Source organism: Psammomys obesus, unplaced genomic scaffold (assembly GCF_907164565.1).
Source record: "Psammomys obesus unplaced genomic scaffold, mPsaObe1.curated_primary_1811, whole genome shotgun sequence".
NCBI lineage: Eukaryota > Metazoa > Chordata > Mammalia > Rodentia > Muridae > Psammomys > Psammomys obesus.
Window position 1 is genome coordinate 4296007 of NW_026596109.1, and position 27541 is coordinate 4323547.

The following is a 27541-nucleotide window of genomic DNA, read 5'->3' on the forward strand; positions in this document are numbered from 1 at the left end:
TATAAAATAGTCTCCATGTTTGTGAGAGTAAAGAATGCTTTTCTTACGTCTTCCGGTTAAGTGTGCACTTAGACACGAGTATCTGACATATTGGAAGTGACCGTTACTTGTTAATTCAGAATACAAAGCTACACAGACGTGTGCACAAGTCAGTGTTATTCCTCATACAGGGTGGAAGAAGAGTGCAGTGCCACGGGCAGCCCGGCTGTTTCGGTCTTTTGAGACAGGGTCTTGCTAAGTAGCCTAGGCGGGTCTCCAACTCGGGATCCCCCTGCCTCTGCCTGCTGGGCACTGAGATTAACGCTGTGCACCACTTCAGGTTATAAACTCAGCTTTCTAAAGGGAAAGCAGGAAGAAGAAGAGCCGCACCTGCTACTTTTCTGTTCTGTGATAGAAGGATGCCCTGAGAAGGGGTTTATTTTGGCTTCCAGTATCAGCGGCAGAGCGTCTACCTGGTGTGGAGCACATGAGGTCAGAGGAGGCGTGGTGGCAGGATTAGGAAGTGGACTGCTCACATTTCAGGTCCAGGAAGCAGGAGAAAGGAAAGAACAGGAAGTGGGGCGAGGCTGTACACTCATAAATCTGCAGGGACTCACTTCCTCCATCAGCCAGCACCTTTCTGAAGGTTCTAAACCATGCCACTAACCAGAGAACATATCTTTTCCTTTGCATCTCTGCCATCTCAGGACTTGGGACAATACAGCGCCTTTCCTCATTCACTCCACATCTTTTACTGAGTGATCATGTGCTTGATGCTGCCGCCATTAGGGCTACAGCTCTGAACAAAACATCCTCACAGTCTCTGCTGTTTCAGAGTATGAAGTCAGGTGTGACTGCTTGAACCTGTGATCCTAACACAGGGGAGGCCAAGGCTGGAGGATCACTGCCTCTAAGACCAGCCAGGGCCACATAGTAAATTCCAAGCCAGCCTGGGCTGCGGAGTGAGATTCTGTCTCAAAACGGTAAAAACCCACAACAGAACAGTAGGGAAGCCAGACGTTAATGCCAATCAAGTATGAACGGTGATAGGAAGAGAGAGTCAGATCACTGACAGCATCCCCTGTGCATTAGGGCGGAGGTTCTCATCCTGGGGGTCCCCACCCCTTCGGGGATCGAATGAATGACCCTTCACAGGGGTCCCATATCAGATAGGTACATTATGATTCATAACAGCAAAATTATGGGTATGAAGTAGCACAACTGTGGGGTCCCCACAACAGGAGGAGCTGTATTCAAGGGTCGCCGCATTAGGAAGGTGGAGAGCCACTGTGCTGGAGAAAAACCAGAAATGCAGTACTTGCCTTTAAGGCCTGCAAGTCCTGTATCTCCAGAGCTCATTGCCTCACACTGTCGTGGAAGTGTCGCCTCACTCCTCCAGGGTCCGTCTTCTTTAGTGGGAGTGTCCTTTCTGAGTACAACCTAACTGACCCAGGGTTTCCCAGACAGCCTTCAGATCTCAGCACACAAGCTAGGCCCTCAAGAAAGCCTCCCTTGAGTCTTCCGGTCTGAATAAAATTCCCTGGTCTTTGTTCATGTATCTGCTTTTTTTTTCCCCCTCATAGTATTGTTATTTGTAATCTTGTTTGTTTCTATATTTAAAGTCTCCTTTAAATATATGACACATAGGAACAAATCATATGACATTTCTCATGAGGTAGCACACTATCCTGTTCATAAAATGTATGCAGCAAATCTTGCCAAGTGATCAAATCAATAAATAAATTTGTATCTGACCATCATTAGAGCCAGGAAAGGGGTGAGGGGAGGAAAGGATGACAGGACTGTGGAATTGCTCTCCTAACTGCATATTAGGTAATACAACCCGAGGGGGAAAGATTTCTATTAAGTGGTTCGTTTTTGTTTTTTCTTTCAAGACAGCGTTTCTCTGTGTAGTAGCCTTAGCTGTCCTGGAACTCTCGCTGTAGACCAAGCTGTCCTCAAACTCAGCGATCTGCCTGCCTCTGCCTCCTGAGGGCTGGCATTAAAGGCGTGTGCTGACCATCTGGCTAAGAAGTGGTTTCTCTTTTCCAGACTGACTTGAGAATTGACCTTTAAGAGGAGCTGATTATACAACAAATAGTTCTTCAGAGTGTAACTAACTTCGTGTCTCATCAATTCCACAGAACTCGGCTGTGGGTACCGCCTCGCCCTTACTCCTTCAGAGTCTGTCTCACATACCCCTGGTACAGCCACAGTTGGTGAAGTTTGACAGTGCCCACACCAACAACGTAAGTGTTTCTTCCCTTCCACAGACTCAGCCTGCTGATGAGGTGCTGGAGCTGCACGCGTGTATCTGTCTCTAGTGGGCTGTGTGTTTCCACCTCGGGAAACTGTCTTCCTCTCTCCGATTCTTCTGCAGAAGCCTGGCTTGCTGGGAGAGCCTCCTGCCATGGTGCTGCAGCCTGCCCTAGCAATAGGGTCAGCGCTCCCACTGAAAATGGACCTGGGACAACATGGAGAAGCACACAAAAGTAAGTAACCTGTTTCCCGAGAAGTCCTTCATGCTGTCAGCTTTCAGACTTGAAGACAGTTTACCTCAACCCCTCTCTTATTTATAGGACGATTAAATTTGAATCTTGGTCATTTAAAATTTCAAGAGCCCCATTGCCTTGTCTGGTTTTGATATTGATACGTTATTAATGGGTTTGCCTCCGTGCCAAGATGAGACGGTCCCTGCTGGATGGGCTTTAATATTTTATGAAGGTTCACAGCAGTGCCAGGAGAAGACATATCTCCATTTGACGCCGACACGCCGTCCGCTGGGCTCATGTCTCATCTCCATTTCAGTTCCATCGAGTAGAAAGTCCCCAGCCCTTATAAAAGGAATAGCCAGCGCTTGCAAGTTAAGTCTTGTTGACTTGAACCATTTTTCTACTTGGAGGAAAACTGACACACATGCTCTGGGCACATGATAGGCAGACATTTTTATTTTAGAAAAATAATTTTAGAATTATTTAGAAAAAAATTTTAGAATAACAGGGTTTCTTATTTTATTGTAAGTTAGGAAATAATATTATGCCAGCTTTTTAAAAAAATTATAACTTAGGAAAGCACTTCCGGTTTGAAGCTTGATTGAAGGGTTTGCTTTGCACCACTGGTACTATAAGTTCTACAAGCATAAATAACACATTTAGTCTCTTGCACATACAAAGTTGGCTAACCAAATGACCAAATAACTCAGTTGATCCTGACTGTTGAAGGTGACCAGGCAATGGCTAAATTGCCAAATAATAATAATTATTATTATTTATTATATATTTATTATTATTGTTTGTTTGATGGGGGTCTGTCATTCTATAAACTTTGATTCTATGACTAAAAGCTACAAAAATGTTCATCTTAATGTTAGATAATGGGTACTTTTGTATCACATTTGCTGTTTTAAGAATGCTGATAATTCACTGTCTAAATAAATATATTCCAAAAGATGGAGGAGCCAGGGCTAGTTCTCACCCAGCTAACAAACCCGTTCAGTGAATTCGTAAAATGGAAATTTGATTAAGTCATCGAGATGAACTGTTTCAGTTTCTTTTCGGCCTCTTGCCCAAGCTGATCTTGAACTTGTGAGTTCAAGTGATCTTATTTTAGCTCCGGAATAGTTGGGAGGTACACGTCGCCGTGCCTGGCTGACATTTTTATTTTTAATTTTAGAATTGCATGTTCACTTACGGGGGGGGGGGGGGGGGGCAGGGCTCCCTATGTGCCCTCGTGTCCAGGTGGAATGTTGAGGACAGCTTGTGGGAGTTGGACCGCTTCTTCCCTGTGGGCCTCAGGATGTAAACTGAGGCTGTGGCCAAGCACAGCCTGTGCTGAGCCATCTCAGCAGCCCCGACAAAATGATTTTTCAAACAAAAATGATACCTAGTTTTCCTATGAAAACTTTCTTTCCAGGATTTTTCTCCTATAAATAAAAATATGTAACTTACTAATTTATTCCTGTGCATTAACTTCAAGGCCAACAGGGGCACAGTAGCGTTTACATACCAGCTCTTTCCACTTAAAAGTAGTGCCATTTATATTATTTGTGGCTTTCCGCACTTAAATCTTCAAACCACTGTCAAGTTCAGTTGTCCACAGAAAGGCACTGAACTCAAGTTGAAGAGAAGGGTGCTGCCAGCGCCCAGCAGCTGGTGAAGGCTCACCAGCCGGGCTACTTTGGGATCCGAATTAACCTCAGGAAATGCTGAAGAACTCTCTAAACACAAGGATCAATTACTGTTTGCAACTATGGGAGCAACCAAATCGCAATGGTTGGACATGTTTAAGTATTAGTGTAATTTAATTGTCAAAAAGAGACATGTTTCTACAGTAATAATTAACTCTATTATCAAAATATAATATTGAGGTTATCATAGCAGTTAGTGAAAACTTAAAAAGCATTGTTGATGTCAGTTTTTGCTTTTCTGTGAGTTTGTAACCTTTGCCCTCGTCTCTTGGATGTCTCGGACCTCTCGGAGGCGCAGAAGGGCCTACTGCGCCTTGCATAACCAGGGTTCTTTTGCCTCTGTGGTTCACTACAGCATCTAATCTGATTCCACCTCAAACGACCCTGGCAGCCGGGCTGGGCATGTTGCCATTCTTCCCACAACAGCTCCCTGCTGGGCAAGCCAGGCCGGGGCGTGGGACCCCTCAGGAGAAGCAGTCAGCCTCAGCGAGCATCAGCGAAGCTACTTTCTCGGGGTTGAAGCATTATCTGCAGACCTTCCCCGGCCTTCCCACTGGAGGCCCACTGACAGGTCACCAGAAGACACAGCAAAGCCAGCCAAAAGGCACAGAGGTAGGTTCAAGGGCAAGGAAGCACACAGAGAAATGGATATTCCCATGGCTGCCCCTCCTCTCCTTTTAGACCCTGAATTGTGGCATTGTTCCGCCTTATTCAGTTGGTTGGTGTTTGGTGACTGTCCCACTGTGGTTTCAGCATCTTCTGATCTGAGACTTCTCTTGAGCTACTGTGAATTTGTTAAGGGTTTAATTTCTTACTCATGTGAATGTTAAGCCAGTCCCTGGAGCATAGTGAACACACAGCAAACATGAACTGAATGAACGAATCCATTGCCATGTAACAGGCACATCACAAGCAAACCTGGATTTCGCCGAGGCTTACGAAGATGTCTAAACACAGTAGTATTGGTCAGGCAAGCATCAGGAATGTAAAGGGTGTGACTCTCAAAAGCTGAAATGAACACTCATGATTGCACTTTCTTCATTGTGCCTATTTTTAAAAAAATCAGTCTGAAAAGAAAACTAAGCTACTAGCTTTATCTTATATTAATCAGAAATGTGGCTTAAAAGTCTGATCAGAGAGTAAAGAGTAAGAAGCCTTTCAGGAAAAGATGGGCCATAAAGAAGGCTCAGACCTCCATCCCAGCTTTTTCTGCGCCTCCTGTATGAAAATACAGGAGAGCCAGTATTTCCAGTGTCCTGTCTAACATTGTAATCGAAGAGATAGTTCATGAACTCTTTTTTCCCCCTTAGCATTACTTTTAGGACTAGAGGTGAACAAGCCTCATTTGTGTCATCTGGCTTTAGCCAAATGATGGGAAATTTAAATCTTATAGTAATAAATTTACATCTTATAATCTTAATCCCTGTATCACTAGAAATAAGATATGGAATTGATTTTCTTCTTGCAAAGGTGAATTCTCTGAGATGAAGTGAGAAGATGCAGGGCGCTTTAGGTTCTGCTTCACTTGTAGAATTCTGTAGCTAGAGTGATACCATTTATTTCTCTTTCCTTGGGGTTGCTGAGACAGGGTCTCTCTGTGTAGTCTTGGTTGTCCTGGAGCTTGCTGTGTAGAGCAGGCTGGCCTCGAACCTGGAGGTCTGCCTGCCTCTGCCTCCTGAGTGCTGGACTTAACAGGCATTCACAGTCATGGCCAGCTAAGGCTCATGAAGGGTCACACTGTACAGGATATATTGAAAAATAAACAAACAAATAAATAAATAAACTTTTATTTTTAGTGAATATCTTCAATAAGCATGTATTAGTCATATGAAACAAAACTTCCGTTGTGACTTTTCCATGTGTGCCTGTGATGTACTGTGACTCCTCATTCTTCTTCTGCTCACTAAGCACTCCATCTTTTGTTTTTGGTGAATAGGCTGCCTCTAAGAATCAGACTTCACTCTTGGGAGAACCACCAAAAGAAATTCGGCTCAGTACAAATCCGTATTTGAATTTGGCAAGTGTGTTACCCAGTGTGTGCCTATGTAAGTGAGGCCTGCGTCAGCACTGAGATTCCCCAAAGATACCTGTGATGAGTTCTACTTTCATCTTGACTTAGCTGAAGCTCAGGGTGCCTGTTGACAAAACTAAGCCCTAAGTGATGAGCCTACTCTTTACCAATAAGTCCATTATTTGAAAAAAATATGAAAACTAAAACACTTAAATCTTTACAACAGTATTTTTATTAAGGGCAGAATAATTTCATTCAATTATTAAGGCATGATTGCAAATAATGAAGGCAACACATTGCTTGAAGCACTATAGTCATTTTCAGTGTGGGTAGAATCATTCTAAACTAGAGATTGAAGCCGCTAAGTGACCTGGCCAAGGCATCCAGACACGTTACATATGTGAGTACCAGTCAGCAGCAATGGAATCTACATGGCCTTCAGCTAATAGGAGTCAGCTCTCACTCAAACACATTCCCCGCAAAAAAAAAAAAAAAAATTCAGTAATCAGATGAGAAACTGAGGGACACATTAATGCTGCCCAATAGGAGAGAGGCTGGATATGCAGAGCAGAACACTGTGACTTTAACATTTGATAGATAGATAGATAGATAGATAGATAGATAGATAGATAGATAGATATAGATATAGATATAGATATAGATATAGATATAGATATAGATATATCAGAGCGGGGCTTGGTGCTGCACACCTTTAATCCCAGCACTTGGGGAGGCAGAGGCAGAGGCAGGCAGATCTCTATGAGTTTGAGGCCAGCCTGGTCTACAAATCAAACCCAGGACAGCCAAGGCCACACAGAGAAACCCTGTCTTGAAAAATAAACAAAAATCAGACATCACTCATTTATGAAGTAGCCTCTAAAGCTGAATTTTAAGTGGAAAAAGTAAAAATGTGAGTCACATGACTGCAGTCACTATTAAAGCTCTGAGCTTAACCTGGGGAAATTGTAAACTGCAAGGAAGGAGATTAAAGATGAGTGTCATATTTAATATACATTTTTTGGCATTTTACAAAGTATCCCTTAAGCATTAATTTTAATTTTTCTAAAGCTTAAAAAAAGTGAGGTGTTCTTCTAGTATATCTGGAGCACACTGATCTCACCTGAAAATTGATATTGACAGCTAGTACCTTAATAAGGGTGTTTAATTTACATTTTGTATGCCTTGATGTAGAACAGTGGTTCTCAACCTGTGGGTTGGGACCCATTTAGGGGTCACATATTGGATAGCTCTGCGTATTAGATATTTACATTATGATTCAGGACAGTAGCAAAACTAAGTAGTCATGAAATCATTTTATGGTTGGGGGAGGGGGTCACCACAACATGAGGAACTGTATTAAGGGGTCACAGCATTAAGAAGGTTGAGAACCGCTGTTGTAGAGTATCTGTCTGTGGGGCTGAGTATATATAGAATTCAGAGGTAGAATGCTTCACTTGCGTTCTTGAGGCCTTGGTTTCAAGTCTCAATACAGAAAAAGAAATTTATATATTTATATGTGTGTGTATATATCAGAGGCTTCCATCATAACTATTTTACCTCTATGACAACCTTCCATTTTCAGTTGCTGAAATGAATGAAACGATACGTAATTCCTCCTGGAGAAAATAAACACAAATATATATTGGCAGCATGTTTGAAATAAGCTGAGTTCATGTGTTTTGTGCTGTTTGTAACTTAACAAATCACTGAATGGTCTTGCGTTTACCTTTAGCTGCTGCAGGGAAAGGCATGCCACAGAAGACTGGAATTGCAAGCAACATTCTGGACGCGATCTCTCAGGGAAGTGAGTCCCAGCCCACACTGGAGAAGTGCATCACTCATTCTCCACCTTTCGAGGATTATGCCCAGGTAAATAATGCGCAGGCCGCGACGGTGCAGGCAGGAACTGGGTCAGCTCTCCACTGCGGCCTCTGAGTGCAGACCATGACTGCCTTCACATTGTGAGGGTGCAGAGGGTGATCGCTCTTGCTCATCATTTGACATTTGGGAATAGGTTCAAGAAATTATTTAGGATTATTTTACACCAAATATTTCCCTCTTAAGAGTTTTACTAGTGGTCTTCAAGCTACAGCCCACAGACCACATCCAGCCCACCATGTATTTTTTTTTGTTGTACATAGCCACCTCTGTTCCTTTACGTATTTTCTATAGTGTTGCCATAGCCCAGGCTGGCCTTAAACTCCCAGCGCCTCAGTCTCCCAAGTGCTGGGCTTGTGTGTGTGCACCACCACACCCAGCTGTGTACCAAACTGATAGCATAAAAGAGGTGCCAACTCCTCAGCCTCTATGGGAAGTGTGCTCCAGGGCCCTGCTGGATGCCCACATCTCACCTCTATAGTGTTGTGTGTGCAGTCTTTCTGAGCAGATCTCCTTCATTCTTTGAGCCACTCTAGGTTACTTATAATAGCTGATGTCATGGAAATGCTGTGGAAATATTCTGTTCTTTAGGGAGCAAAAGCAAAGACGCTGCTTGTGTTTGTCCAGGTGCAGAGTTTTTCAAATATTTCCAGCACGCAGTTGGTTAAATGTGTGGAATATTATTCTAAATGATGTTCAGAAGTTCCACTGATGTGGTTAGGTAGTGGCCTGCTTAATTTAAAGAACGGGGGGGTCAGAGCTGATGTCATGAGGAAGACATTCTCCTGCTTAAGGTTCTAACTTTGTTAATGTACTCAGAAATGACATAGATAAGTGCACTGTTCATTGATTACATTTATATTTAATGAACAAAAGTTAAATTATAGATAAATAAAATAATTTATGAATAACACATAGTTGTGAAGATTAGAAACAACCAAAATATTCAACTAAGACTGAGCAAGCAAATTATTTACCAGAAAATACAACTTGGATTATTTAAAATGATATAAAATAATGTGGAAACATGTGATAAAATCTTCATGATCCATTGTGAAAATAATATTCACAAAATATAGTCCTATACAGTCCCAGTTTTTCTTTCTTCACAGAGAACAAAGTTTACTTTTCAAAGCAGGAGAAGTATAATGTTTTTAAGAATTTAGAGGAATGTGTATTTTAAGCCTCAAAGGTCTTTTTTTGTGCTGAGCTTTTCAATTTGGAGTTTGACTTTTGAAGTTGGTCTCCTTTGACTCAGCAGAGCCTGTTGTTAGATTGGGGTGGCTAAGCTGATGCTTGAGGGCCGTGCAGAGACCGATACTCACCTGTGGAGAGGTTCTGAGCTAGAGCCTTGCATCTCTGCACTTGAAACCCGTGTCACTTCCTTTGCAACATGCCCTAGTTTGCTTTTCCGTCGCTGTGATAAATGCCATGACCAAAAGCAACTTGGGGAAGAAAGGGTTTCTTTGCCTCCTACTTCCAGATCAGAATCCATCATTGAGGGAAGTCAGGGCAGAGGAACCTGATGGCAGAACCCACAGAGGAATGCTGCTCACTCTCTGGCTTGCTCAGCAGCTAGAAGATATATATATCTGTCTGTCTGTCTATCTACCAGTGTTTGGGGTGGGGTGGGGCAGTGCTGTCCAGTGTACTGGGCCCTCCTCATTAATCATTAGTCCAGACAGTCTCTTACAGACTTGGCCACAGGCCAGCATGATCTAGGCAGTTTCTCAGTTGAGGCTCCTTCTTCCTAGGTAATGCTAGGTTGTGACAGAACACAGTGTAAGCATTTATCACCATCATTATCATCATCATCATCAGAGCTGAGGGATTGAGCCAAAGGCTGTGTGTCTGTTAGGCAAGTGAGCTACTCTTCAGTTAGATCCCAACTTAATTTTTATTTTATTTTTTGTTTTGTTTTGTTTTTCAAGACAGGTTTTCTCTGTGTAGCCTTGGCTGTCCTGGACTCACTTTGTAGACCAGGCTGCCCTCAAATTCACAGAGATCCACCTGCCTTTGCCTCCCGAGTATGGGGATTAAAGGCGTGCTCCACTACGCCCAGCCCAACTTAGTTTTTAAACATTGTTTTAAAACAGTGCTGGGATTACCCTTAGGCTAGATGAATGGATATATACATATGTGTACATATGTACATATATATCACATGTAGTGTATATATGCAGTATATAGTATGTATAATTCACTATGTGTATTAAACAGTCCATCTTTCCACCATGCCTGTGAGTTTTAAACTGCCCTATTCATCAAGCAAGTGGGAGAGGCAAAGGCACAGTTAACCCTCCACATTTGCAGCTTGCAAATGATCTCTCAGACAGCAAAATCCATGTAGCTATGGTAGTAACTCCCAGAAACTCTGTTCAGGTTCTTGTGCCTAAGGACTGGGAGAGAAGGAGAGTAGATGACATGATCTCCCTTTTAAGTAAAGCTGTCACATTTAAGGATTTGATATTCGGTATTTCTCACGATCGAGTTATTTGCAGAAGCCCCTGATACGACCTGGAGACTTGACAAAAGTAACTGCTATTTGAAAGTTTGGGGAATAAGCAGTAAAAAGTGAAGGAAGTCAGGTCCTGACTGTTATGCCAGGATTACGGGACCCTCAGAGACCACCAGGAGACGACTCGATGCAAGAGCAAGAGAGCTTTATTACGAGAGATTAACTCGGGAGGGACCCAGGTCTCACTGACCCAACAGTAGACATGTGGGACTTCGAGCCCTGAGTGATCGGGGTTTTTAAAGGGAAAAACTGTAAGCAGGGGGTTTCCATGACAGCAAGCAGGGGGTTCATGCCTTGACGTTACAGGATTGGGTAAAAGCCATAGGGGCAAGGTGACCTTTTACATAATCACAATTGCCATTCTTCTAAACTACATCTGGAACGTGGGAAGAATTTTCTCAACCAATTCTCATTGATTATTGCCAGGGAAATTGTCTCTATTTTCTATCAAGTATTTATTCTGTGATATTTCCTGGAGACTGTTGCTAGGAGAGTTAACTTTGTTTTCTGCCAAGTGCATATTCTGTGATATTTCCTGGTACCTGAGTTCAGCTCCTGGTCAAGGTGGCTCCTCATTTCAAAATGGAGTCACCCAGGCTAACTTAAACTCTTCAGACAGAGGGGAATTCCCCTGGATGAAAGCCATGTTTGTGTGGCTCTTTCCTTGACTCCTTTCTCTATTCCAAATCTGCAGTCCTGCTGGCCTGGGAGGTCACAGAGGAAGCTCTAAAGGGAGAGGTCCTGGGACAGAGGGACTCATGTGGGTAGGAGCCCCAAAGTCATCATGCAAATGGCCCAAACACACTTGGCTGACCACTGAAGCTCTGGTGTGAGGGAGATGCCAAGAGAGCCACAGCTTGATAGCCATGAAGCCTAGTGGAGAGGAGAGATGTGGAGTTTGAACATAGCAAATTTAACTTCTAGAACAGTGGTTCTCAGCCTGTGGGTCATGACCCCTTTGCCTGACCCTTCACAGGGGTCGCCTAAGACCATCAGAAAACACAGATCTTTACATTACAATCACAGCAGTAGCAGAATTACAGTTATGAAGTAGCAGCGAAAATAATTTTATGGTTGGGGCTCCCCACAACATATGAGGGACTGTATTAAAGGGTCACTTCATTAGGAAGGTTGAGAAGCTGCTCTAGAACAAAATATCCTCTTCAGAAGACGATAATGGAATTCATGCTTTTTACACTTTCCATTCTCTGTGCCCAATAATTAAAAATTACTCTGGGGAGGGGCTTATGGGGGGATACAAAATGAATAAAATGTAATTAATAAAAAATAAAAAAAGTTAAAAAAAATTACTCTGAAGCTGGGGCTAGACAGAGCACTGTTAAGAGCACTGGCTGTTCTTTCAGAGGACCTGGGCGTGATTCTCAGAACCCACACGGCAGTGTGCACAACTGTCTCTTAACTCCACTGCCTAGGATCCAGCACCCTTTTCTGGCCTCCATGGGCTCCACACACACATGCAGTGCACAGACATACAAGCAGGTTAAACACCTGTACACATAAGACAAAATTAAAAGTTACACAAGGAAGACAGATCCGTGATGCCCAGGTGTTGATATTAGGAAACAATGCCATTAAAACAAATGTGGCAACAACATAAAAACATCCTGACAGATACGGGATCTCAGAAAGAGATACACATTTAAAACGAACTGAGTCATTCTAGAACTGACAGGAGTTACTTGGGGTTTGGTTTTGTTTCTTTTCTGGTTGGTTGTTTGGTTGATTGGTTGTTGGTTTTGGTTGTTGGTTGGTTTTTTTCAAGCCAGGGTTTTTCTGTGTAGCTCTGACTGTCCTGGAACTTGCTGTGTAGACCAGTCTGACCTCGAACTCAGAGATCTGCCTTTTTAAGTGCTGGGATTAAAAGCCTGCACCACCACCACCTGGCAGTTGTTTTGTGGTATTAAAAATCACATTAGATGGTAAAAGCACAGGACTAAAAAAACAGGAAGAAAAGATTCCCTACTAATAAAGCAGCAGGAAGAAGAGAGATTAGATTGGAAACCAGTCAAAAGAGTATATCAGATCTGGAGCTGGAGCCGTCCAGTGTGGGTGCTGGGAACTGAACCAAGCTTCTCTGCAAGAGCAGTGTACACCCGTAACTGTTGAGCCATCCTGCTAGCCCCTGGATTCTGATACCTTAGAAACAAACCTTAACTAAGCTAAATAGAGGACTGTCCGAAATAGAGGAAGCGCATTTACTCAGTGTTCAGAAGTTTCAAAGTGTGTATACAAGTTAAACTGCTGGTTTCTAGTCTAGAGCTAATTAGAAGCCAGTTTTAAATGGGCTCCCCTACCCATTTTACTGGCTGTAGTTACTAGGATCACCACTGAGATGCTGCTGATTTTTCCAAAACCCTACATGTCGTAAGTATTTGAAGTGAACTATGAAAAGCGAAGCCAAAACCAAATGTAGTTATTTTAAACTCCAATAGTGTTACAATCTGAAGGATCTTCTTAATTTGGACATGCACAGTTTGAAATTTCAGATTCTGAGGTAAAGATGACCAGGTCTGTCTGCATCAGATGGCTGTTAGGAGCCCTTGTTACAGGAGACTATGAGCCAGCTTATTAAATATTTATTTAATACGTGAGGATAACTTCCTAACTATAATCTGACAAAACAATAGGATGTCCCTGCCCTCTCCCTTTTATTAAACTGGAAGTAACAGGCCAGCATTTATCAGTGGCTTTTTAGCATAACAAAATCACTAGTTTCAGTAATTTGAGGGGTAATTTAGGAATTCCTTCACCGTTTTCTGTGACCATTAAACTGTGATGGGTTTTTCCTTCCACACTTGGCTTGCTGGCAGCTACCTGGCTCACTGTCAGGAGTGTTTTGCACTGCTGAGCCATAGTCTTGTGTTTCCCTGGCTACAGCCATCTTTCCTAGTGGAAAGCTGGCTGCCCAACCTTAGGGAATCAGCCATAGAATGTGGGATGAGTTGGGGTGGGCACAAACCCAGCAATGAACAAAAAAAAAAAAGCTGTGAAGAGGCTGGGGCTCTCCTTAGCCTAATGCTGCCACCTAGTGGAGAAATAGTGCAAAATGCCCATGACAACAGCATCTGCAGACCCATGTAGACCTTTCGGGGACACTCATTCAATTGTACCATTATATGAACTTTTAAGTGTATATGTTTTACAGCGGTGGCCACTGAGACTTGGGTGATTTCAACTTTTAAAGATGTGACACAGTGACTTCTGGCAGGTGAATTTGGGGGCAGATATGAGGCTTGTAGACACAGGTGTCGGTCATACGGTAAGAAGAGCAAATGCAGAGGTACGTGAGGCAGACATGCTTGCCATGTTATAAAGGAAGGAGGAGAGAGAGAGAGGGGCCGAGTGCCCAGTCAGGAGAGCCTGAGCAACATGGAAAGTGATGTCACAGTGGGTGGAGACAGGACACACAGGTTAAGGCCTTTGTGGGCCCTTGTATGTACTTAGGGTTGTACTTTGCACTGTGACCGCAGAGCGTAGCACCCGGGAGGAAACAGTTGCAGTGCAAATAAAAATGTTGCTGCGTGGACCCTGGAGCACAGTGGCTGACAGGGAACAAAGGGGATTGAGAAAAGAGTATGCTGAGGGTGGAAGTTCGAATGGCCCAAGGTCTGGGGCCTGGAAAAATGGAATTGTCACTGGCTGGGATGGGTAGGAACGTGAGTGGAATGGGCTGTGGAGGGCTGGGAGGAGGCTTAGTTTGTGTGACGGGTCCAGGGTGATGTTTGCTGTTGCTCGGTCATCACACAAGTCTGGATGTGGGGGAGAATGTTGTTTGGTACAAATTACGTGGCTGGTTGAGATCGGCAAGGAATGGGGGTAAAGGAAGAGTCTAGAAATCACTAACTGTGCATTTCTCATCTTCTTGGTGAAATAAATATCTAAGAGTGAAGACGCTGAGTTCCCCTGTGGGAGGTTGGAGGAGAGTGGAGAGCGATTCCACTCGGGACCACCCAAGCACTAGGAAACTTAGTGATGTTATAACTATGGCACCCTGAACATCTCAGCCTGTGTTGTGATTCCAAAGATCAGAATCCTAGGGCAGAATCATGCTAGGCAGTTTTTCCTCACCCTGAAGAGAGCCCTGCTGAAGATGAAAGTGTTCACACCGATGGGTCAATGATTCTTTGGGGAATGTAAATATCCCAGTGCAGCTTCACCAAAGCAGCAGGTTAGTGTGTGTGTGTGTGTGTGCGCGCGCGCGCGTGCGTGAGTGTGTGAGACGAGGGTGTCCGATCCCTTAGAAAGGATCTGGACTTAGAAAGGATTGTGAGCTCACTAGTATGGCTGCTGGGACATGAACCTGGTCCTCTGGAAGAGCGGTATACCTGCTGGATTTGTGTGTCATCAGACAGGAAAGAGCCTCAGTTGAGGAAAACCCTCCATGAGATCCAGCTGTGAGGCATCTGTTCAATTAGTGACCAGTGGGGGAGGACCCAGCTCATGGCGGGTAGAGCCATCCCTGGGCTGGTGGTCCTAGGTTCTTTGAGAAAGCAGGCTGAGCAGGACATGGGGAGCAAGCCAGTAAGCAGCACTCCACTCCATGGCCTCTGCATTGCCTCCTGCCTCCAGGTTTCTGCCCTGCTTGTGTTCCTGAGTGTAAGCTGAATAAACCCTTACCTCCCCAACTTGCTTTTCGGTCACGGTGTTTTGTCATCATAGAAACCTAGAGACAGCAGCAAGTGCTCTTTCTTACCCATGGAGCCATCTTTCCAGCCCACACTTTTTTAATTGTTGAGACATGATCTTACCACATGGCCCCCAGCTAGCCCATAAATTCAGACATCCCCCTGCCTCAGAATCATCCTTCTCCCACTTCTGTGTAAGCACCCATGCCATTTTCATTTCCCATTCTTACTAATGTTTTTCTGCGCAACTCTGATGTTCATGCTCATCTCTTCAATCTCAGTTTGTTCAGTGGATGGGGTAAGAACCATTTGAATAAGAACGTCTAGGGTCCACCTGGTTTGGCAGAAAACTGACCTATAAGGGGGACAGTTCAAACTGTTGCTTTAAGAAACTGACACACGAATTACCATACAGTATGGGGAGGGGGTATGGGGAGGGCTCTGGCCACTGTAACATACATTTGCCTCTTACCCTTCATCTTTGGGAAGATCTCATTTACAGAATGGCAGCTCCTTTGTAAGAGGAAGAAAGGTAAGGCTGTGCTCCTGGAAGGGTCAACTGTGTTGGTGGGGTGAGGCCCAGCAAGCAGCAAGTGTCTATTTCAGACAAAGTTGCTGGAAAAGAAGTCTGGGCTAGTAGTAAGGCAGCACCGACTCCCAACCTACAGCCAGCTGAGTTTCATCCATGTCCCTCCATGATTTCCAAGCAAATGCTAATCTGTGTTTGGCCTTATGAATATTCCTTAGTGCAGAGGTTCTCAACCTTAATGCTGTGACCCTTTAATACAGTTTGTGGTGACCTCCAGCTAAAATTACTTTCATTGCTACTTTATTAACTGTAGCTTCGCTACTGTTAGGATGGTAATGTAAATATCTGATATGCAGGGTATTTGACCCACAGATTGAGAAACAAGCCTTGGACCAAGGTTATAGGAGGATAATACCAATGCAGGGAGCCTAGCTTTCAGTGTTCTGTCATTCTGGCCCCCTGCCCCTTTTTTCTTAATGCTCAGGATCAAATCAAACCCAAGGCAACTGCTGTGCCACTGAGCAACCCATGAGCTCTCATGCCTCTTCTTGACAGAGTGATGGAGGGACAAAGGCTGTCATTGTGCTGCAGCCTCTTCTCTTGTAAGGTTTTAAAAAGGACAGTTGCTGATTCAGAGACCATGCATGGGAGAAATCTCCAGTGTTGTTAAACTGACCGCTTCCCTGTCAGCTCTTCTCACACTGCGTATCTGGGTTGTGTAATGGCCTTAACAAGCACCTCAGGCTGTGCTGTCCAGTGGCCTGTTATGGGAAATGTTAGGCCCCTTCCGGACCACACTCTTGAAAGTGATCATTTGGGGCCCCAAAGTTTTGAGATCCCACTACTCTTGATAGTGCTATCATTTTCCCCGACATCACTCAACCAGTTCTTCCGCCCAGTTGGGAGGCAGACTTTAACATGCTTCCTCATACAGGTCCACTCTTCAGCCTGCCTCCTCCATCAGAAACACTGACTCAGGTATGAACTGGAGCAGTTTCCTTCTCCCACATCCCAAGACTGAGGTGAGGGCTCAGAGGTCTGGCTCGTGTTCTGGAAGGGTTCTGGATATGACTGCTTTGTTCTGTGGTGCTGGGACGGAATACAGGGCCTCCTGCATGCCAGGAGGCTGCTCTCTCCACAGGCGCTTTCTATTAAGATTTGAAAGTCTAATTCCTGTAACAAAGGTGTTTGTGCATTTCTTGATAGTTTTGGCATTCTGTGATTCTAGTCACACCAACTCCAGGTGTCTTTGAGGCATCTTACAGACCTCTTCACTGCCTTTCTCACAGGTATCTTCTCTGAGAAATGAGAAGCGAGGCTCCTCCTATCTCATCTCTGCCCCAGAAGCGGGCCCAGTAGAAGTGGCTGGCCAGCACCCTCAGGACACAGGCGTGAGCTACACAGAGACCTACTTGAAAAAGAAGCGTGTGTACTGAGCTGGGTGGCTCCTGCCACCTGCGGCGGTGCTCCGGAGGGGCTGCTGCTCATCGCTGCCTTAACTTCATTCACACTAGCCATATCCTTTCAATACGGGTTTCTGACTTCCTAAAAGGAACTGTCATGCAGCAGGCAGATCAGCCAAATACCCGACTAGCAATAAGAAACGTCACTGGCTGAGGGCATTTCCCACTAGCATTACATGTGTCTTAACCCATGTGGTAACGACTCTGCTCACCAGAAACTCAGCATTCCAATAGTCCTTGTTTCGGGCCTGGGAACAATTTTGACATCATATATGAGTCTGAAGCAATAAATGGGAAACTGTTGTTTCCTTAGCCTTAGGATGAATTTATCAGCCGATGTGCATTTACCATACTCTCCCTAGAATACCCTCATCTGTCTGTCCTCATACTCCAAGGGCGGCAGTCCCACCCATGCAGGGGCGATACTAGACAGACGCTCTCGTGTTGACGCCATTAGCGCCACAAGGCCACTCAGTACCAACTCAGTGCAGAGTGACGGCAACATCACTTCAGATGTTTAACCTATGAGGTGTCACTTACAATTTATACCTTTTGTGGAAACAGTATTACAGGAAAAGTAACTTCGGTTAAATAAATGCAAGGGTTAGCAAAGTACAGACGAGGGCCACATGGAATCCTCCACCTAGCTCTGTGTTGCCCGTGGACCAGTGATTACATGTCTACATGTCTGGAGCTAAGGGAGAACTTCAACACGGAACTGCGATTTCATTGTCCCCAAGATTGCATTTGGAACACAGTGAAGCGCACTCATTTACACAATGGGAACAGAGAGCCTCTCCCATCCTTCCTAAGGTTTGCTGACCTGTCTCCCTATTCCTTTTATCTATGTAAGACATGTGGATGGCATGGAGGCTAGGTTTCTATGCCATTCCACAGCATACAGGAGTGAAGGTCTCATTAGACAGGGCCATGACATGGCAGAGCTGTCCACACCGCCACTTCTGAGGGAGTATATGGGACAATTCTGAGCTAATAAGCTCTACCTCACTCTGGTTTATTAGTCATTCTTTGGTAGTTAAGCTGAGAGACAATGGATATTTAATCCAATTTACTTCTGAAAGAATGTTTGTCTTTATTAATGTGACTTTTGACCTCACCATTTTCTGAAGATCTTAGTGTTGAGAGGGACCTTTTTTCCATCTAGAAATGTCTGTTTGTTCATCGTAAAGAGACTCTAACCAATAAAGTTTGGGGTCTCAGTGATCCTAGTCTGTAGGATCAGATCATTAAAATACCTTATTTGGGGGACTTATCATTTTTGACTACGATATAGATCTCCAGCATTAATTGTAATGTCTAAAACTGCTACATGTTATATGCTTTATAATGAATATTAGTTGGGCTAACTTATTACATATACCAGCTTCCACTGAAAAATGACAGCTGAAAATTTAAGACAATCCTAAGCATACTACCTATAAATGACTGACCACTATGAGGCACACAGCAGATGACTAATGGCTTGTCCATGCCCTGCACTTCCCCTGCCTTTTGCTGTCTTCACGTGAACGGAGCATGGGAAGGATTGTGACTGCTACATTGGAGCTGTAAAGTGAGGAGGAAACAGCAGAGGGAATGTAAAGACGCTTTCCATTACATGTGGGTCCTCCTCCATACCAGCCTGTGCCCATTATTACTGGACAGAAGAGAAGTGCAAATCAAGTGACGTTAGTACAAGGTCATTACAACCAACCCCCAGAAATCTAGGCTGTTATTTTTCTATGTCACCTAATGTTTTGAAATGTTTCAAAATGCAAGCTTAATATTAAAAGGCATATGCATGTGAAGTCTTTAGTATGTTTATTGTATAAAGAGTAAACAAAGTGCATACAGAGCAGGCCACAGGTTTGACATAAACCGGGACTATGGTGATATATAGCAACTAAACAAATTTAAATGGCAACTGTTCTGTTGCTACTAAAGTGATCTTGAATTCTTTGTGGGAGGGGGCTCAAAAGCTGAAAAATATCAAACAAGTACTAGACAGCATTAATAAGTTTGCCAGACTCTTGGTCATGAAGAACTTTATGGTGCACGTTGAATCAGAAACTGAACATTGCTGATTACCTAGAAACCTCCAAGCAAACTGAGACCTGCCTCATGAATTCTGAACTCCAGTCTGGTGCGCCTCTGGCTGGGTCTTCTCTTTGTAGTTTTGCAGTATAGGGTAAGGGTCAAAACGGCGACTAGCTTTTGTAGATGGTGTTGTCTTCTGTTTGACAGCTTGCTCCCAGGCAGTAGTTATGAAGAGGTATGCACTGGTATTCTTAAAGGCAGGTGTGATAGCGTCCAGGTCAGAGGAGTCTGATGGAAGCAGGCTGTGCAGGAAAGCATGGACACAGGCCTAGTTCTCAAGAAGTCCCATGCAGAGTGTCTATGCCAGGCTATCTCCTGCAGAACCAGTTTGTCCCACAGTGGGTACCAGTGCTCAGCCAACGGAACAGCAGCTGGGCTACTGCACAGACAGCCTAAGATTGCGTCCCACTGGATAGCAGGAATAGACTCTTTTTTTTAATAGGAACTATAGTATACCAAGCGGTACCTACTCAATTGGACTATCACTGTATAGATACTAAGATTTCAGGGCAAGGGAGAGGTTCAGCCAAGTCCACCAGTTTTTATCTAAGATCAATATGCCAGCAAAAAAAGAGTGCCAGAAGTCCTGTGCTACGCAACTGGTCATACGGTATTTCCAAAAGGAGTGCTTAGGCACATTCTTAGTATTTTGGTTGTTGTTATTCCTCACTAAATTTAAGATGTGGCAACTTTAAAGAGAAATTGTCACACATTGAGTGACAGTGTGACATATGCATGTATACATAACTCAAGTTTTTGTTGAGCAACTTTTTAGGCAGAATACAAACTTTTTCATTTTAAAAAAGTTTCTAAATGGCTTGGGAGAGAAGGACTTGATAAATGGGAATTTAAATGTTACCCATGCTTCTTATTTTAAAAGTGCTTCAAATCCTTCAATGAGGTTCTGAAAGGTCGTCCGATTAGATGGTTGGAATTCCCAGCATTTTCTCATAAGCTGATAAACCTATGAAAAATAAAAGCAAGAACAGTACAAATAATGACATATTTGTGAGATTAAAAAAAAAATAAGAGTGGCTGGAGCGATGGCTCAGTGGATAAAGTACTTGTCCCACAAGTGTAACAGAAGTTCAGTGCCATGGCACAAAAATACACATATAAAGAGGCCAGGTAGGTGCAGAAGCTGTAGGGCAAACTGGCCGGACAGGAGGGCTAGCTTCAGGAAGACCCTGCCTTAGTAAGCAAAAACCAGGGCAACCAAGGAAGACACACTACCTCAATCTCTGGCATCCACAAGTGCCCACACATTAAAAAACATGTATACTTGTATGCACATATAAGCATGCACGCAACAGCATACTCAGATGAAAACACAACATTAACAAAGAATAAGAAAATAAGTTTGAGAATGTTAGAAAACTGCCTCTCCATAAAAGGACTAAAGAATGGAGTATCTGAATAATTTAACAGAAAAAAAATGTTCATAAATGGTATTAACATTTGATTAACTCACAGGTTGACCTTCAACAGAATCCAGGTCACTATTGCGACCCAGTGAGAGGGGAAGGCAGCTCTCACAGTTAAAGAGCCGAGAGCTGAAAGGCTTGCTCCAATTTAGAATATAGAAAACTGAAAATATTATACAAAGTATTATACAAGCAATCGCAAGACCTCACTGCAAGTGTTCTCTGGGAAGGCAGGTGAACAGACATGCAGGGGATTGAGGGTACAGCTCCCCAAGAGGAGCTCTGCTTGAACACTGCTACCATCCACCCGGAGGGTAATTTCTCAAATGTCTTTTCTAACGTGGATGCTGGAGACCGAACCTTGGTCCTCTGAAAAAGTAGCAAGATTCTTAACTCTCCAGCCAGATTAAGGTTCTTCTGCTCCCTTCCCCTCCCTGAAATATTGAAAAGAAAGTTTCATTCCCATGAAGGGGACACACCTACCTCTTCAGGACAGTTGGGTGGACACGGCAAGCGCTTTCCTTCTTTCAGAGTATTCACAAGCCGAGTTACTGTCATCTGGCCATGAGTTGGGCCTATCATTTTCAGGAACAACTATGTAAAATAAAAACCAAACAAAATTAAGGTGAAGCTTCCAGAACTAACAAAAGCAACAAAGCTTTTCTCCAATAAATGAAAATCTAAAACCTTTATTTGCTCTCGAGGATCGGTCTATAAGCAACATCTGAGGGAGCAATCACAGCTGTCAGTGAAGTGAAAACAAAGCCCCTGCCTAGTGCTCAGGGCTCATCACCCTCTTAAGATGGCCCTCACCCTAAAAATCTGGGTCATCAAAGAGAAATTCTGCACTTGTGAAGGCAAACTTTGCCAGACCTTGCCAAGTAACAAGCCAGGCCAAATGGAACTTGACTATAATCCTCTCTGTGTGGCACTCTAACTGGACTCCATGTAAAGCACAACTTGAGAGGAGAGCAGGGGCTTGGGGCGGTTAATACTTACAGTCATGGGACTAAAGTCTGAGTCACAGTAGGTGAGCAGCTCATGCAGTGTCACTCCAAAAGACCAGACGTCAGAGGCGATGTAAAACTTACACTGGATTAAACATTCCGGAGCGTACCTGAAAGAAAAGCAGGGGATGAGCCTTTATTTCTTCTAAAAATGACAGGGTAGGTTCCTGAGGAAAGCCACTTCTCTGGTGGACTGTGGAGTGCCAGTCCATCTGTGCTGCCATGGTGCATGTCTGACGTATGAAGCAGCAACCTAATGGCTCACAGCAGCATGTTACTTGCCTTCAAATGGAAGACTTGTGTTCCTCATGTTCCAGGGAACATTCTTTTGGGGAGGGAACAGCCCCCTGAAGACTAGCCCCAAGTCATATCCCTGCAAACTCAGAAGCAATGTCCTCTCTGGTGTATGTCCAAGTGCCCATACCAGGTGTCAGGGCACCCCAGAATTGATTTCCTGAACATTCCTCAGACAGATCCACTTCCCACTGTCCCAACCACCAGTTCCCAGTCGTGTGGCTCCTATCTGGGTTACTGAAGCAGCTGAACTGGATTCCCTTGTTCCTTTTTGTTCCCTTCTATGGTGACCTTCAGCACAAACTCTATCTTTCAACTTCCTGGTGGCTTCTACTGGGGTGAAGTCCTGGCTCCCAAACTCGGGTTCTTCAGCTCTGACTCAGCCACCCACTACAAACCTGCCCAATGACTCCCTACATTTCAGTTCCCCTCTCATTGTCAGCAGCACAGCACAGGCCTCCTACCCCCAGCTCCCCAGGCCCCCAAATCTTTGAGCTTTTACCCAAACATGCAGCATCTTTCAAAAGCCATGCCCAAAGCTTGTGCCACTGCTCCACAAAATTAGCTGCCTCAACCATAATACAGGACTCACTGGCTGGGTCACCATATCTTCAGCCTTTGGCATAAACAAGGGCCTCAAAACACTTTTTAAAACGAGAAAAAAAGTATATATATATGCCTTGCTGGTGCGGAGGGCCGTGTGTTTGCTGCAGAACACAGGCAGCTTTCCCCAGGAGAGTGCTCTGGGCTGAGAGACTGCAGTGGTCAGTGTGTGGCTCTCTAACTAGGATGGTTCCTCTAACTGGTGGGAACTGTGCTTGGTGCTGCCTGCTCACATGAAGCTACAGAGGCTGAAATGATGATAGCCAGACTTCTTCCATTCTTAGAAAGCTGGTGCTTTGAGTAAAAGCTCAGCTTTGAGTAGAGCAGCTGACGAACAAACACCCAGGCATGGCTAGATAGAACCCTTCCAAACAATGCTAACCTATGAAGCACTGATGAGATGATTCACATACCAAAACACTGGGCTGTCTCGGTCATCTTTGACTGTGTAGTACTCCTTATCAGTTTCAATTGCTTTGGTTAAACCAAAGTCTCCGATCTTCACTTGGTGTTCACTTTCAACAAGCACATTTCTTGCTGCTAAGTCTCGGTGAACATACTGTCGAGAACCCAAATAGTCCATCCCCTACGAAAGAAGTGTGGATCAGGCGTACTGCAAAGGTGATCGTACTGTTGAGAACCCAGACAGTCCTCCCCTAAGAGAGGTGTGGATCAGGCCCACTGCAAGTCACTTCACATTGTGTTTAATCTTCCACTCCACAATTGTGAAACAAAACACAACATCATTTTGCTCCCATATCACTAACAGTTTTTGTTGTTATAAGATTAAACAATCCAAAACTTAAAAGTCCAACTGAAGCTGTTGGACTTCACAAACCCACTGTCTTGTGTGATATTTCATGCAAATGGTACAGAATAGAAAACTCAATTCAGTTATTACACAGTCTCCCACTGAGGTCCTACTGACCAATTACCCAGTATACAATCCCTGCTTTAAAAAAAAAAAAAAAACATACTTTTTTTGTTTGTGTTTTTACCTTACAAATCTGTATGGCATATTTTAGCTGCTGTTTGAGGTTAATTTTGTTCTTATTCTTTGGCAGATACTCCTTTAGGCTTCCCGAAGGCAGAAATTCCATGATGAGCTTGATACCATTCCCTCCTGTTCAGGAGAAACTGGCATCAAGATGAGGCTGAAAACAGGATGAGCATGGGGGCTCTGCAGAAAGGGCCTGGAGGAGTTTCAGCTTAGCCTCTGAAGCAGGGGAAGAACCTATCCACTGGCACATAGACACTTCAACAGTAAACAGGTGTCATGTCTCCGTTCCTGCCTGCAGCCCAAACCGGGTTCAGGATAATGCAGCCCTCGTGCTTTGTACATCACTAGACGAACGTTAGTTTTAAAGTTAGAGCCCATACCCTCTTAGAATCAGTTTTAAAGCACATGAATGAATAGTAGGCTGCCTTGCAAACAAGGCACAGTATTAGTAAATATTACTAAATATTCCTTGCTACCTTGGTGTGGATAAGGACAAAGCAAAATGCCCTAGGTAGTACTAGATCAGAATGGGAGAGGGGGGTGCCCGGTTGCCACTTCCTTGTAGCGTCAGTGTGGCTCTCTGGACTGGTGAAGTCCTATTCCCAGCACTATGCACAGATCCCTGGAAAGATAGAGTCCACATCCCTTGATTGGGAGAGAGTCTAGACAGCCTGTGAGACCAGTAGCTGGTAAGGGCCTTATCAGCATGAGGCCTGGGAATCTGACAGCCCACAGGAGCTGGTAAAGATGAGGCTGAGGACTGCCTGTTAGCAGGGGGCCTTAGAATCCAGAGTCCAGTGTGCACAGCATACCGTCTTCCATGCAGATTCCTTTGTACTTCACAATGTTCTCGTGGTAGAGGTTCCGTAAGATCTCTATCTCTTTCTTCAGGTCAGCTATGTGGTTACCTCCACTCTCAGGCTTCAGGGACTTGACAGCCACTTGTTCCCCTGTGTTGTCTCCCTCAGGATCATATCTACAAAGTTCTACCTTCCCAAAGTGACCCTGGAAGGAAGATGTCCATGTTATCAGAGAGGCCCAGACAAACTAGATGCACTGAGGAAATGCCTTGTTCTCATGCTGTGCCTTTCAAGGCCATGGGCAACAACACAGTCTGACCTTCTAGGTCACCTGGACTCTCCACTCGCCTCAGCTCATCCTCATTTGACCTCACTGACTTCTGCTACTGAGCTAAGTCTAAGAAAGCAGCAGGTGACTAAGGGGCCACTTTATCAATCCTGCTTTCCAAGGCAGTGTACTCCACCAGCAATGAGGCTGCCTCTAAATCCAGAGAACAACTGAGGCATTCTTTCATAGTTATAGGCCCATGCTACAGGACAGGGCTAGTGGGGCTGAAAAGAACATTTGCACAGGGGACCATCAAATCGCAGAAGAGCCATTTTATAGTATGAGGATGAAGGACCACACCTGTGAAAATGTCCAATACAGATGCTGCTAACTTAGTAGACAGTCATGATGCTAAGTGAACTATGGAGGGTCTATCAAACTGCTGTGGTCACATTAGCTTTATCCAAAGGAATAATTCTTAGTTTGGCACTTTCCTCATTTATGGAGTCATACAGTATAATCTTGGCAGAGTCAGAGTTAGAGATTTCCCTATTTGGACCAAGTCTGTGCTTGGCCTTCTCCTCCACCATAGAGAAGACAAGGCTCTTGAGGAAGCTCACAGGTCCTGTGTGCTCATACAGTCAGCCATGTGCAAGGGCACATGACCTGGCCTGGTGTCAAGCACAGTGCCCCTCACAAAGTACATTAAGGTGCTTTTATAAATGTTGATGCAGGTTGGGGAGGGGGGTATATGGCAGCTTTCCATGCAGGCAGGTAACATGCAAGAGCCGGAGTATAACTTGCCTCTCCCAAGTCACGGATCCTCTTCAGGAAACGTTTTTCAAAATGGGTGGGATCCACCTCTGTTGTTGGCTGCTTTTCTGAAACAATGTCTGGATCTAACAGACATTGAAGAAACAAGGAAACAGATTAGCTACAAGCAATTTTCAGGACCGCCATTCTCCCTGCTCCACCAGTCTCTGAGGCTGGGGCTGATCCTGGCTCAAACTTACTCTGCTCTTCCAGCTTATTAATGTCCCTCATGATGGCTCGGAAGAAGGGCCTCTGATTGGGGTCATAGTTCATGCAGCGAGTCATAAGGTCAGCTAGCTCCTTGCAAGATGGAGTCACTGGCCTGCAGCGGCTTTCATAAAATCTCTCCTTCTGTAAAGAAGAATGACAATTGAGAGAGCAAGCACCCACCCTCAGACCTTCCACTCCCCACTGTCAGAATCAATTGCCAATCCCTGCTTTAATCCCCAACATCTCAGGCAAAAGGCAAATTTCCTCAATGTGGGTTTTCAGTGGTCTTATTCCAGGATGAGGAAACCACAGTCCTGATAGTGAAATGACCCAGACTTAAGGAGAACGAGTAGCATATCCCACTTCCAAGTTGCTGCATACTAGGGAAGCCCAGTAGCTTTTCTGGAATAGTGTGGCAACGAGCAACAGCCTTCCAATTCAAACTCTGACTCATTAATTCCAGTTACTGCATTACTTAGAAATAAATCACACAAGCCTAAGCCTAACCTACAAACTTATTCCCTGCAAAACTGGACAAAGCAAACAGTATAAATACCAAATGTAAGATTAGCTAAGTAAGTCAGAGCTGAATTAGACAATTAACTCAATAAGTTTATAAAAATTCGAAGAATCCCATGCGGAAGTGCTCACACAGCATTAAAGCTAAAACCCAACATGTATACCATGCCAAAGTATTAATAGCAGCCAGGAATGGCACAGTGATGACCTTCTGAAATACATTTTTTTATTATTTTAAAATCAGAAATAATATCACTTTTTAAAACTAAGTGAAATCACTGTCTTTCCGTTTCCATGCTGGACTGCAAAGGTACTGTCCATAGAATCACGATTACCTGCATTGAGCTTACCTCCCCTGCCAGCCTTAGGAGTCTCAGGGGAAGGCAAGGCCCAAGTCTCAGTCCTGTCTAGGACAGTACACAGCAGGAGCTCAACAGGCATTTAAAACCTCAGTTTAATACTGCAGCAGTTCAAGGTCTGTCTTGCCTTCCCAAGAACTCTACAAAAGAGTCATTATTTATTCCATTTTATAGACAATGGAGCTGAGGCCTGAGGAGGTTAGTTACATTTAAGATGACAAAGCTCGTAGGTCTATTGGGGAGATTCATGCACAAGCCTATGTTTACTTCTTAGAATTGTGCAAGGCCCACGAGCATCTGAGATCGCACCCTTCTCATTCTGGAAACAACTCACCTCAACCAGGGTCTTGTCTTTGAGGGGGATCTCGCCATTGTAGCAGATTTCCCAGAGTGTGGTTCCAAAGCTCCATTTGTCAGCAGCCACGCTCAGGTTCTTGGAGTCTTCAACACACTCAGGAGCAATCCAGGGGATCCGCTCTATGCACTCTGGAGAAAGACAACAGACCTGTCTATGGACCAACTCCTGGGACCATCTAGTATACAAAACACTGCCACTGCAGCCAGAAGGGTGGGCCTGCAGCCTGCAGGATTCCTGGCCACGTAAGCCTTGCGCTGAGCCCATCAGCAGTCTTCCAGTCCCTGACTGGGTACTTCTGGATCAGCACCAGCACTACTCCCCGAGATGGGCCATCTTCTAAAACCTGGTGTCCCATGCAGCTGAATACCACAGGACAGAGCCACTAAGGAAGAACAGGGGTCTGTGTGTAAAGGCTAGGGACGGAAAAGAGGAGGCGTGGGAAGGAAGTCCCACCTACGCAGAGGCAGGCAGTTGCCCACACACATCCTACTCTATGGTGACACACTGTTAGTGTTGATTTTACGTGGGTTTCCTTTTCAAGGAAACAAGTTTTTTTAAAAAAGGCAGCTATATATCTCT

General features: G+C 44.4%; 2 protein-coding genes across 2 annotated transcripts in view; one reads left to right on the top strand and one right to left on the bottom strand.

Annotated features, from left to right (window-relative positions):
* Raver2 (ribonucleoprotein, PTB binding 2) overlaps positions 1–19018 on the top strand; it is a 73759-nt gene extending 54741 nt beyond the window's left edge. Inside the window, exons 7-12 of the mRNA XM_055628693.1 lie at positions 2124–2228; positions 2360–2471; positions 4521–4777; positions 6102–6210; positions 7909–8045; positions 17037–19018. Coding sequence (XP_055484668.1) covers positions 2124–2228; positions 2360–2471; positions 4521–4777; positions 6102–6210; positions 7909–8045; positions 17037–17183 — 867 coding nt within the window. The 3' untranslated portion in view covers positions 17184–19018. The remainder of the gene's footprint in view (positions 1–2123; positions 2229–2359; positions 2472–4520; positions 4778–6101; positions 6211–7908; positions 8046–17036) is intronic.
* The window catches only part of Jak1 (Janus kinase 1), a 119476-nt gene continuing 110949 nt past the window's right edge, over positions 19015–27541 (bottom strand). The window contains exons 17-25 of the mRNA XM_055628692.1: positions 26939–27090; positions 25717–25867; positions 25508–25602; positions 24448–24640; positions 23634–23758; positions 23049–23221; positions 21731–21848; positions 21215–21325; positions 19015–20271 (exon numbers count right to left, since the gene is read on the bottom strand). Of these exons, the coding sequence (XP_055484667.1) occupies positions 20176–20271; positions 21215–21325; positions 21731–21848; positions 23049–23221; positions 23634–23758; positions 24448–24640; positions 25508–25602; positions 25717–25867; positions 26939–27090 (1214 nt within the window). The 3' untranslated portion in view covers positions 19015–20175. The remainder of the gene's footprint in view (positions 20272–21214; positions 21326–21730; positions 21849–23048; positions 23222–23633; positions 23759–24447; positions 24641–25507; positions 25603–25716; positions 25868–26938; positions 27091–27541) is intronic.